General features: G+C 36.1%; 1 protein-coding gene across 7 annotated transcripts in view; it reads right to left on the minus strand.

The window, feature by feature from the left end:
• HBS1L (HBS1 like translational GTPase) overlaps positions 1 to 12,556 on the minus strand; it is a 90,357-nt gene that overhangs the window by 35,878 nt on the left and 41,923 nt on the right. For 6 of the 7 annotated variants that reach the window (XR_010157775.1, XM_001170393.5, XM_016956323.4 and 3 more), the window contains one exon: positions 2,283 to 2,391. Coding sequence is in view for 6 of the 7 variants with exons in the window: in XM_001170393.5 (XP_001170393.1) it covers positions 2,283 to 2,391 (109 nt within the window). In the remaining variant the exon portion in view is untranslated. Of the gene's footprint in view, positions 1 to 2,282; positions 2,392 to 10,173; positions 10,320 to 12,556 lie in introns of those variants that run through there. The other variant, XM_054686925.2, reaches the window with a different exon arrangement.

Here is a 12,556-nt window from a genome sequence, read left to right on the forward strand (position 1 = left end):
AAATACTTAGAAGCGAATAACTGAGATTTAAGAGGTTAAAAGAATATTTCTTCTATATGCAATGTTCCATTTCTACTTACATGCACTTACTTGCATCTACTATTTTTAATATTATTAAAGAAAAAGAAAGTTTGCTGTTTCATTTCCTTCCAGGCAATGCATTATGCACTATCCTTTTTTTTTTTCTTCCAAATAGAGACAGGATCTCACTCTGTCGACCAGGCTGGAATGCAATGGCAGGATCATAGCTCCCTCAAACTCCTAGGCTCAAGCAATCCTCCCGCCTCAGCCTTCCAATGTGTTGGTATCACAAGCATGAGCCACTGCACCCAGCCGTATCCTTTTTAAAATAAGACACCACTGAGAATCACACTACGTAGAAACCTAAGATGCTGAAATCTTGACTCAAAAGTGTTTCACTGTGTTTCTATATGCTTTCTTAAGACTAACCCAGAATAGACTAAGAGCTATCCCTATTATAAATCTCAAAAAATCCTGTAATAGTACAACTTGGTTGGCCTTGAGCACTATTAAGCATTTCTGAGTATTTCGATCTATAACTACAGACCTTTCACATTCTAATGACTTCTCCCATAGAGCCACATCAAAATGTTGCCTCATGGGTGGATTTTTTACCTTTATGTTATTTGCAAGTTTATTTTTAAAATAATACATATTTCCCCAAGGATTCTGAGCAATAAATATTTAATAACTATTCTGTAAAAGGAATACAGTGATGAACATTAACAGTCCCTGGCCTCACAAAGAATATAGTCATAAAATTCTGAAAGGCCTGCATTGTACTTACAGAGTTTTCAAAAATTATGCACATTATTTATTGATACATTTATTACCCATTATCTTTATAATTATTCATTTAGATACCTATGCATTTACTTCTAATATAATACATTAATTTGGGTTCATTTGCATGTTAAGACTTCTGAAAAATCTTTGTACTAAGATTATAAAATCCTTAGAACAATAAATTGTGTATTCTATTTATTTCCCCTCTCTCTCTCTATGTAAAAATCCCATAATAGAATTAAATGGCACTCAAGAATAAGGACAAAAAGGGCAATTATAATTCTGACAACTCAATCCCAATTCAGAAGGAAAAAAGGCATACACAAAGCTTTTTGAGACTGAATCAGAATTCTAAATTATTTTAACAGGCTAAAGTTACTCATGATAAAAATTAACTTTTTCATTCATCCAATCATTCAATTAATGTACACTGAATGCCTACTATGTCCTAGATAAGGAGTCCTTTCCTTCACTGACTTTGAAATCTAGTGAATAAAGTCTTGTTTCTATAAAATCCAAAAATTGAACTAGGTGATAAACATTCTTCCCAACCAAAACTCATAATACCTCACTAGTTTAGACAAAAGAATATTGTAAGGAAAAAAAATAAATAAATAAGGTTCCTGGGTTTATATTTTTAAAAAAATATAACTTGGGAAAAGAGAAAAAAAAAGGAAAAAAAGTATATATATATAAAAATCTATTGTTTATAGTAAAAACCTATTGTTTATATTTGATAACAGCGTTTATCATTTTGGCAGACAAAATACATATAATTTATAAGTAACAGATTTATCGAACAATTGAAAATTCTGAAAAATTTTAGAGTTTAAAAATTAATGGCTTTAAAGCAACTCACTTCCCTTGTCTATAAAAACTCCTGGAAGGATTCTAGAGACTGTGATAAGAACAAACAAGTGCTACCAAGGTATGGTTTATTTCCATTTTTCACTACATATTTGAAATTCTACGTATGTTTCATATCATATGTCTTTGCTACAATGGTCCAATTTACGTCTTTGCTACAATGGTCCAATTTATTCAATATGAAAATCCAAAAGAGTTTAAAAATATTTTAGTTATTAAAAAATTTAATTAATGATTCCATGATTCGGGGACTCACTCCAAAATCTGGTTACCTCTGCCACCTAGTGGTATAAGAATTCCCTATCTCACAGTGCTAGGTTTCACAAAATCATAGGGTTTTTTATGTTAAAGTAGCTATAAAATATTTATGTAAGAAAACTGACAGTGAGGTAGAGTAAGTAATACACACAAGATAAGGCCAGAATCAAGCCTAATTTCTCATTTTGTCTCTTTGTACTATGTTATACTGAGGATATATGATACTTCAGTGCTAATGATATATTATGCGAAATTGAAACAGTCTCTTTCTTACAGACTAATAGGAAGCAACAGTGATTTCAAAAACTTGGGGGTGGGGGTGGGGATGAGGGAGGTACTCAAAGTCTTACCCAGGCACTTCAAATCCCATAGTTTGCTTCTTTCCAGATACAGTCATTTTAGCAACTTTTGGCACAATTTCAGATTCACTTCGCGATGTCTGGGAATCTACTGGTTTTCCTAGTTAAGGAGTAAAATATAAAAGGCCAATTAATTTCTTTAGTAATATAAAGAAATCTATTACATAGTATTTTAAATTATAGATTATGATAACTTTCACAGAAGTAATGTCTTTATAAATACATTATCTCTAAAAAAATTTAGTAAGATATTAATGCTGAAAGAAATTCTGTCACTTTAATCTAGGAAATCCCCTATTGTCAGGACTCTCCTATGCTTAACCTCCACCAAATCTCTTCCTAATTTTGAACTGACTGTTAAGTTTCAGTATTAAGAGGTCACAAGGTAGTTTCTGCACTGAGCCTTGTTCTGACATTATACCTAGACCCTATACCTCCCTTTCCTACCACACCCTTTCACAATACTAAAATTGTTTGGTCAGTTAGCAGATGGCTAATCTATTTTTAATCCTGTGAGGTTTATGAACTGATGAACAAGTTGAGAGTCTGCTGAATTGTGCTGGAATATAGTATATATTTTACTTGCACACAACACTAGACTTACTAAAATACTGATATCTATAAAGAATCTGGGGAAAGAGGTTAATGTAGAAAAATTGAATTAAGAACATGGGGGAATTAGTCAGGCATGGTGGCACGTGCCTATAGTCCCAGCTACTCGAGAGGCTAAGGTGAGAGAATGGCTTGAGCCCAGGAGTTTAAGCTTGTAGTGAGCTATGATAACGCCACTGCACTTCAGCCTGGGTGACAAAGCAAGACTCCATATCTTAAAAAAAAAAAAAAAAAAAGGGCCAGGCACGGTGGCTCACGCCTGTAATCCCAGCACTTTGGGAAGCCAAGTAAGGTGGATCACGAGGTCAGGAGTTCGAGACCAGCCTGACCAACATAGTGAAACCCCTCTCTACTGAAAATACAAAAATAAGCTGGTCATGGTGGTGCACGCTTGTAATCCCAGCTACTCAGAAGGCTGAGGCAGGAGAACTGCTTGAACCCAGAAGGTGGAAGTTGCAGTGAGCCAATATTGCACCACTGCACTCCAGCCTAGGTGACAGAGTGAGACTCCTTCTCCAAAAATAAATAAATGAATAAATACATAAAAATAATTAAAAATGGGGGGATGGAGGAGAATAAATTATGAGCTAGATCAAAGTAAGACTTTTTTTTTGCATTTGATCCCTACATAATTCATTGAACTTTTAAAAATGTGTCTTTATAATTTTCAGAAAAAGTACCACCAGGATTGAATCCACATAAAACTATGGAAACTGCATGTGCTACATTGGTAAACACATATACAGAAACCACTAACAATATAAGAAAAGATAAGTTAATGTATAAAATTCATTTAAAATGTTTGCTATTTGCCTACTATACACCAGGCACTATGCTGGAAATGTGATGGTGAAGAACAGACGTAACACTTGCTCTAAGAGCGATTACATCCTAGCGGGGAAAACATACTAAATGATAAAAAGAAAAGTACAATTAAAATTGTTATTAGTATTATAAAGAATCCATATATGGTGCCGTAAAATTTGATGATAGGGCACATGACTTAGAGAGCTTCTCTAGGAAAGTGAGAATTGGAGCTATGATGGGGAAAATGAATATAAATTATAGTAATTAGCACAGAAAGAAAGAGCATTCCAAGCAGAAAGAGAAGCTTGTATAATGGTCCTCCTGTAGGAGGAAGCACAGTTCTTCAGAGGGAGTGAGAGCAGAAGGGGAGCTACATGAAGCTGGAGAGATGGGCAGGGCCAGACAGTGCAGGACCTTTAGGTCATACCAAAGATCCTAATGCTTGCTCTAACAGAGGCGGAAGTTACCAAAATGAGGTAAGCAAAAGAGAGGGGAAAGGGGAAGGGAGAGGAGAGGATGAAGTAAAGGGACATCTGAAAACAAACAGTTTAGGGAAAATTTTGAGATTGGGACATATTAGAAATTTGGACCCAATATTTGAGAGTTCCAAATGACAATGAACATTAAATAGGCAGTTGAACATGTTGGTTGACCTCAAAGGAGAGGTCTGAGCTGCATCAGCACATAATTGGTAATTGAAGACATAGATACAGGCGAGACCACCAAGGGAGAGAGCACAGAGAAAGAAGAGAAGTGGTCCTAGGAGGCCTTGGAAGAACTCTAGCATTTAATGCCAAGATAATGGACAATACGCCTACAAAAAGGTGAAGGAGAGCCAGGGAGGGTGGTGCCAATGAAGCTAAGGGAAGACAGTGTTATGGAGTTGGCATTACCAGGATCTGGGGCTCTGGGCCAGTCAACTGAATGAAGACTGAAAACATTCACTGGTGACATGATCACTTTAGATAAAAGTCATTGGTAGAGTTAGCAAGAGCCATTTGAAAAAAGTGAGAAAAGTAAAAGGCAAACTAGATTAAAAAATGTAAGGTGAGAAATGAAGGCATGTTCACTACCTCTCAGCTATAATTTCAAAATCCAAAAGCATTGAAATATTAAAGTTTTGGGTTTTGTTATTTTAATAACTCATTTGGAAGCAAAATCTGACATGGACTGATATGAGGCTATTTATCGATAGCACTTATTGCTCCTACTGAAAGTGACAGCCACACACTTCAGGGCAGAAACGGCAATGTGTCGATTACAGGGAACTGCTCCACAATTCACTGGGGCTATTATACTACAGATGGTATGTACATGTTAATGTTTTCCTAAATCCAAAATATTCCAAATTCTGAATCAAATCTGGCTCTAAGGGCTTTAGATAGGGATTTCATTTGTATGAAAATGATTCTTTTAAAAAGTTTGTCTGAAAAGGGAATAATATGGCAGAATAGCAGTAGAAAGGGGATATGGGATCAAGCTGATAGAAAAGATTAAATGGAGAAGGTTTAGTTGAATAAATTACGAAGAGATAATCAATATTTTAGAGTTTCTGAGAAGGTAGAATGAGATGGAATCCAAAGTACAGGTAGAAACTGAGCTGAGACGGGAGAAACGCTCTTTTATTGCAATAGAAGGCAGCTTTGCATGTTTAGGAACTGCAAAATGAAAATTCCTAATGGATGCTTTCTATTTTCTCCATAATACAGCACCTAGTTATGCTCTGGAACCACCCAAGGAAAGTAAAAAGATTTGCAAAGTGAATAAGGTTTTCAGTAACTGCTGCGCAAAAAGAGAATAAGTTGAACATTTAAAAAATTAGAGGAATTGTTGGATAGTATTGAGGGCCCATTTAAGATTTGTGATAATGAATTTATAGTGGAACCTATCTGCCTTTGTGTGACTTTTTCTAGCAATGTTCAGCCATTCACGAAAAAGGCACAGAGAAGACATTAACTGCTTCATTAGGAGTTAAGAATCTATCCAACAGGTATAAGAAGAAAGTATATGGCATTGAAATTACAAATAATGAAATCTAAGCTAATTTTAAAAAATAACTAAAATAACAAAGGAAGAGTCCTGATGCACTAGGAGAAAGCAGAGGGATCTGTAAGTAAAGAAGGAGAAGAAATCTTAGTAAATTTCTGATGAGAGGTAAAGCTCACTGGAAATAAGGTAGTCAAAGAACTGAAAATCCACTGTTGGACTTGGTGGTGTTTTTCCATACAGATAGGTCATAAGCTGTGATCATGAAGAGCTTAGGGGGAGAAGAAAAGAGTAAGCCAGCTGCCAAAGTCTCCCATGAGTAAGGAGAAATGACTGTGAGGCTGTTCACTAGATGACAGCAGTAAAGACTGACAGAAGGCTGGCTCAGCTAAAGACAATAACTTCAAAAGAATAGAAATCAAGGGGGGGAAATGATGAAAGAATAATGATGGAAAGGAAGGACAGAGCCTCAGGTTTAAGAGGCTATAAATGAAGTAAAGCAAGAAGTAGGAAAAACACTAGGAAAATAGATTGAGAATTATAGAAGGATTGGCTTTGCGTGAAAAAGCAGTTCCTGAAGTTACAGCAAAAGTGGAGGGGAGTGACAGGTGAGTGAGGAGATAAGGAAGGAGGATACTTAAGAGCATGATGATGATGACGATGATGGGGTGTGCATATGTGCATGTGTATGTGTTAGGAACAAGGAGACATCCTGACTGATTACAACAAGGAAAAGTGGCATGGGGGATTCTGGCCTCTGTCAAAACAAGAGGGAAAAAAAAACATAGAGCATGAAAATGTCTCAATCCAGCCTTTATGACACTAACTCCAACTTCCTGTTATAGTTCATCTTAGTATCTTCCAACCATTTTGCAAGTAAAAAATTTATTGTCCCACTTAACACATTTAGTACACTGAAATACTGAAATTTTGGCTTTTAAAAAGGTAGGTGGGTCATACAATGGCATAAAAGGTCTCTAAGCACACAAAAAAATTACAATGTGATCCTGTAATATTTCTGGGGATGCAATAAATATCATAATACTTTTTGATTTTTTTCTATAGAACATCAAACTCACGATGTAACATTTCAAAAATGTGGTTATTTAAGTGAAAGTAGAGGGGGAAAGTCTAGTATGGATTTGAATACCACCCCATTAAAGCAGTGGTTCTTAAATCTTTATTTTCAGTCAGGTACCCCTTTTAAAAACTAACAAAAACCATGGGGCATTCTTCATAGAAAAATGTACCATACATATAAAATTTTGCATGCTATTTCAAGGACATCAATAAGTCCAACTCTAGAACTTTTGAGAGATAACCATGGCTAAGGCTATTTTGGAAATATATTAATTTAAATTAATGATGTTATCCACAGTCAAGGATAAAAACATACATTCAGTAAATTATCCACTGAACTGTTCTTAACAGCAAGGTGATTTACTTCCACTTACTGAATACATTACAAATTCCCCCTCATGACTAGCACCATTCTGGAAGGCAGGCAAACTCTACTGACATAAGTCAGAAAGGAACTCATAACTAAAATAGCCAGTCATAGATCAATAAGAGATACATATATATAATTAATCAAATCCATATTTTTTAAAATGTAAAATGTTTACTGTGTTCTCCCATCTTCCCCAAACAACTGGAAATTCATTCACCATTTAACAATCCCAAGAAATTGAACACTAAATTTTCAGTAAGTCCCAAAATATGACAGTAAGAAATAAGTACTGGATGAAAAAGAAGGAAGCTTTGATTCTGGTTCCTGCCCTACCACTAATTAGCTGTCACCTTACGGCTTAAGCAGTTCATTTAATTTCACTAGCTTCAGTTTCCTCTAAACTTTTCCATGAAGTACGTAAAATTTCCACTTCCTATAATGAGGTGAATTAAACCACTAAGATGTCCTTTAAATCAACTAGCCCACTATGAGATAAAAATAAAATGCACCATTCCAAAGAAAGATTATTAATGTCCTCCCCTAGGCCTCACAAAACCCACCCACCAAATCATGATCACCCAAAAGATACATATTCTGAAAACTCATATATTCATAATTAGTGTTCAGTCTCTAGAATAGAGAAGAACTAATCATCCGTTAGGTACAGTTTTCATTCAGACAGAAATAATAGCCACCCAGCTGAAGGGCTACCCAACTGATCAAGTCTAATCTTATTTTATTGACAAAGAAACAAGGGACAAATAAGTGACTTCACCTTAGTGGCAGAGCTTGCACTTAAACCAAATTACCTCGCTGCCTGTCCAGTTGACCTTTCTCATCCTCCAGCTACCTCTGCAGCAAAACATAATTAGAAACTGCCTCCATCCCCACAATTAGAAACATAATTAGAAACTCTGTCCCCAGTGGTTACCCCTTGAGAAGCTGCTTTCCCCAGGGCTCTCCTGGTTCCTTCCTGCGGCTAAGATCTAAATAGATTCTAGGTTTTCTCTTGAACATGAAATGATGTAGGTCTCTTGTCCTTGAAGATTTTTTTTCAATGTATATTCATTTGTGAAGGATGCAAAGGTAGATCTCTCTCACATCACACAACTGATACAGACTTGCTGAATTTAATGAAACCCTCTGCTTGCATATCCCCAATTTATGCTCTTCTGATTCATTCCTTTGGTCTTTAAGCACACTCATTATCAGAATACTAGCTGTCAGGGGTCAGGAAGTGCCTTACACGTTCACATAGTCCACAGTACATGACACAGTGCTCTGCCTACAGTAAGCCACCAATAAATACAGTTTAATGATTAATCCCTAAGGGTTTAAATTGTGAAACTACAAGGTGACCTCTATTGTCTTTATAAGTTATCTTAGATGGCAATAACCTCCTCAATTTACTCTCTTTACTCACTCACTCCTTGCATTTCATACCAGCTACCTCCCAAAGTTGAGATATAAATTCTAGAAAGCCAACATGGCACTCTCATATGCTCTTCAGCCAGGTGCTTTACATGGTCGTTTACCTTTACACAACCACGCAGAATAGGTATAATTACTCCTACATTTCTTTAGAGAAACTGTGGTTCAGACAGGCTGATCTGCCAGAGGCCATACAACTGTGGCCTGTGACATAGCTAAATTAAAATATATATATATGAATTACATAGTGCTATTATCAAAAAGTGTATTCTACACTATTCTGAGAGACAAGTTATAAAACTTGTTGAGCTGAGCTGTAGAGGCAATAAGCAAGAGAAATTCAAAATATGTACCTGAGTAATTCTAGAAGGCTTAACAAATGAAATGAGATTTGACTTGACTGAAAAGTAATAAAGAGGAGGCAAAAATAATATGAGAAAAGGCATATGCAGGGGTCAGTGGGGCAAAAATTCTAAATGTGGGCACTCATCAATATACTTTTAAAGACTATATAAAGTTTAAAAAAATGGCTTTTTTCAAAAAAAGATCTTTTGTAGATTTATGTTCATGGACTCCTTTTCTCATTTAATAAGTAGAAAGTAAAACAGAAGTAGTATTAAATATTCTTTTTTTTTTTTTTGAGACGGAGTCTCGCTCTGTTGCCCAGGTTGGAGTGCAGTGCCGTGATCTCGGCTCACTGCAAGCTCCGCCTCCTGGGTTCATGCCATTCTCCGGCCTCAGCCTCCCGAGTAGCTGGGACTACAGGTGCCCGCCACTGCGCCCAGCTAATTTTTTTTTGTATTTTTAGTAGAGATGGGGTTTCACTGTGGTCTTGATCTCCTGACCTCGTGATCCGCCCGCCTCGGCCTCCCAACGTGCTGGGATTACAGGCATGAACCACCGTGCCCGGCCTTAATATTCTTTGGAAGGATAATTAGTAAAACTGTTTAGAAATGAGGAAAGCCAAATTAAGATTATGGAAGAGAAAAACCATAGAAATTTATATGTGATGATGATTTCTCCATAAAATATGCTGCTGTGTCTCATCATTCTATAATTCCTTACCTTTTCCAAACCATTAATAAGGCATTCCCTAAGCTTTGGCCCTAGGATCCTATTTACATTCTATAGATATCTTCTATACACAAGGGCAACCAATCCTAATAGTCTACTATCGCTAGAAATCTAAGGCTCAGCCACCAGACAATTCACAGAACTTGAGCCTTGACCTCGTCATCGGATATTTCAGAGACTGAGTTTACCCCATCTGAAAAATGTACCACCTACCTCACAATGATATAATACATATCATATACATAAAAGCATTTAAGAAATTCTCATACAAAACTAAAAAATCAGACCTTTATTCTATAAAATTATTTTATTGTTTCTATAATAATATCCTTGGAAGAAAACTCTTAATGCCTGAAGTTTGTTATCAGTATATGTTTACTGATAATTTTTGGTTTTACTGGCTATTTCTGTACCTATTAACCTCTTTTAGTTTTAAAATGATTTTAGGTGATAATAGGATCAAGAAGTACTACAATAAATATGTATCTAGCCATAGATAAATAGTATCACAAAGTACCTTACCTTGGCTTGAACTCAGTGTTTTTTATTTGCTTAAGTGTCATGCAGGTAAGTTTCAAGAGTACATAACAAATTAAGAATGATCTGGTAGAACAAATCCAATGGGACTATTTTGGGGGGGAAAATGCCAAGTTGATGTTGAAGTTCATCTGGAAGAGTAAATGTGAAAGAATGACCAATAAAACAGACTAAGAATAATAATGGGGGAGTTGAACTACCAGATATCAAGATACCAGATATCTAATTCAATGAATTAGAATAGGGCATCTGCAAATAATCCAATTAGTAGAACTATATTTACATGAATGTTATATATAGGAATTAACAGGAATTAAGTACATGGAAAAATATATAGGAATTTATACATTATATGTGGTTATAAATACAAATTCAGTATATGCAGAAGTGTTTCAAATCAATGGGGAAAGGATGGGTTATTCAACACATTATACTGGGAACACTGGCAATTCATTTGGAGAAAAGACTCTATCATATATACAGCATATCATATATAAATTCCTTATTGATTAATGATATAAACGTAAAGCAAAGAGAAAAACATAAAAATATAGGGACTTCAGGTAAGACAGATATACAAATTTGTTATAAAAATTTCTGCCTGACTAGGTGCAGGGGCTCATGCCTACAAATCCCAGCACTTTGGGAGGCCAAGGTGGGAGGATCGCTTAAGGCCAGGAGTTCAAAACCAGCCTGTGCAAAAAGCAAGACCCTGTCTCCACACACACACAAAAATTTTCAATTAGCTGGGCGTATTAACATGCACCTGTAGTCCTAGCTACTCAGGAGGTTGAGATGGGAGGATCAATTGAGCCCAGGAGTTTGAGGCTGCTGTGAGCTATGATTGTGCCAATGAACTCTAGCCTGAACAACAGAGCGAGGCATTGTCTCTTTAAAAAAGGTTCTCCCTGATTAAAGTTACCACAAGTGAGCATAAAATATGTGAGGAAAATATATGCAAGGGGTTAGTTAATATATACATTAAAGAGTTCCTGGCTGGGCGCGGTGGCTCACACCTGTAATCCTAGAATTTTGGAAGGCCAAGGTGGGTGGATCACCTGAAGTCAGGAGTTCGAGACCAGTCTAGCCAACATTATGAAACCCCATCTCTTCTAAAAAATACAAAAATTAGCCAGACGTGGTGGCACGCACCTGTAATCTCAGCTACTCGGGAGGCTGAGGCAGGAGAATCACTTGAACCCAGGAGGCGGAGGTTGAAGTGAGCCAAGATTGTGCCATTGCACTCCAGCCCAGGTGACAAGAGCGAAACTTGTCTTAAAAAAAAAAAAAAAAAAAAAGGAGTTCCTACAAACTAGTGAGAAAAAAACTCCTCAGAAAAAGAAAGTGAACAATAAATGGGCCAGGTCAATAAACACAAGTCAAAGGTGTGGCAGAGGAAAGGGGAAAAAAAAATGTTGCTATGTACACCATACTTCTGAGAATATGGCCTATAGAAACATTAACACTAATGTGCAACAGTATATGAATGAGATTGTTCACTGTGTTACCATATGTAATGACAAAAAATTGTAGATGTACATAAGGGAATGGTTATGATGTATCCAAACAATGGAATAGTATGCTACAGATATAGAATTAGAAGACCTACATGTATGAAAAGATAACTATGACACATGAAGTAGAAAAAAAACAACTAAAATATAATATAGCAATGGTCCTATATCATATCACTATGCGACTGGCATTAAAAAGTGCATGCTTTTTAAAGTGATTACTTCTAGGGAGTGACAGTAGGCAAGAGAGAAGTTGACTTTTCAATTCAAATTTTATATACTTCTATGCTACAATGACTGTATATTATTTTTATAATAAAAATGACTGGTGCCTGTAGTATCTGATATGGTGTCTCTGCTTTCTATCTCTAGCTCCTCAAACCATGTTCTACTTCTGTCCACTAGGGTTTTCATCATCTCACCTAATAAAATATACTCTGTAGCTCTGTACAGAAAAAATCTACTTGTAAATTTAGTCTTTAACATGACCGCAATTTACCCCTCAAGATCCACCTCTTCCTTGCAAACTCCCATAAACAGACTGAAAATCCCTGACATAAACACTCTTGTTTTCTCACATGCATGGCCATGGCTCATCTATTTCCATGTTTCATGCAAAAGCCACTACTTTCATGAAAATTATACTTTAATTTTATTGTGCCAAGATTTGTGATTATTAATAGAAGGAAGCCATGGCTTCTTGGTAATGCATGAATCACAGAGGCCAACTCCAGCAATGTATGAAGAAAGACTCTTAGATTCATTTCACAAAGATTTACTGAGAGCCTCTGAGGTAATTACCAACAGAATAAAGCACATATAAAGTTACATGCATACTTTTCATGCCCTCAAAG

Source organism: Pan troglodytes, chromosome 5, assembly GCF_028858775.2.
Source record: "Pan troglodytes isolate AG18354 chromosome 5, NHGRI_mPanTro3-v2.0_pri, whole genome shotgun sequence".
Classification (NCBI taxonomy): Eukaryota; Metazoa; Chordata; class Mammalia; order Primates; family Hominidae; genus Pan; species Pan troglodytes.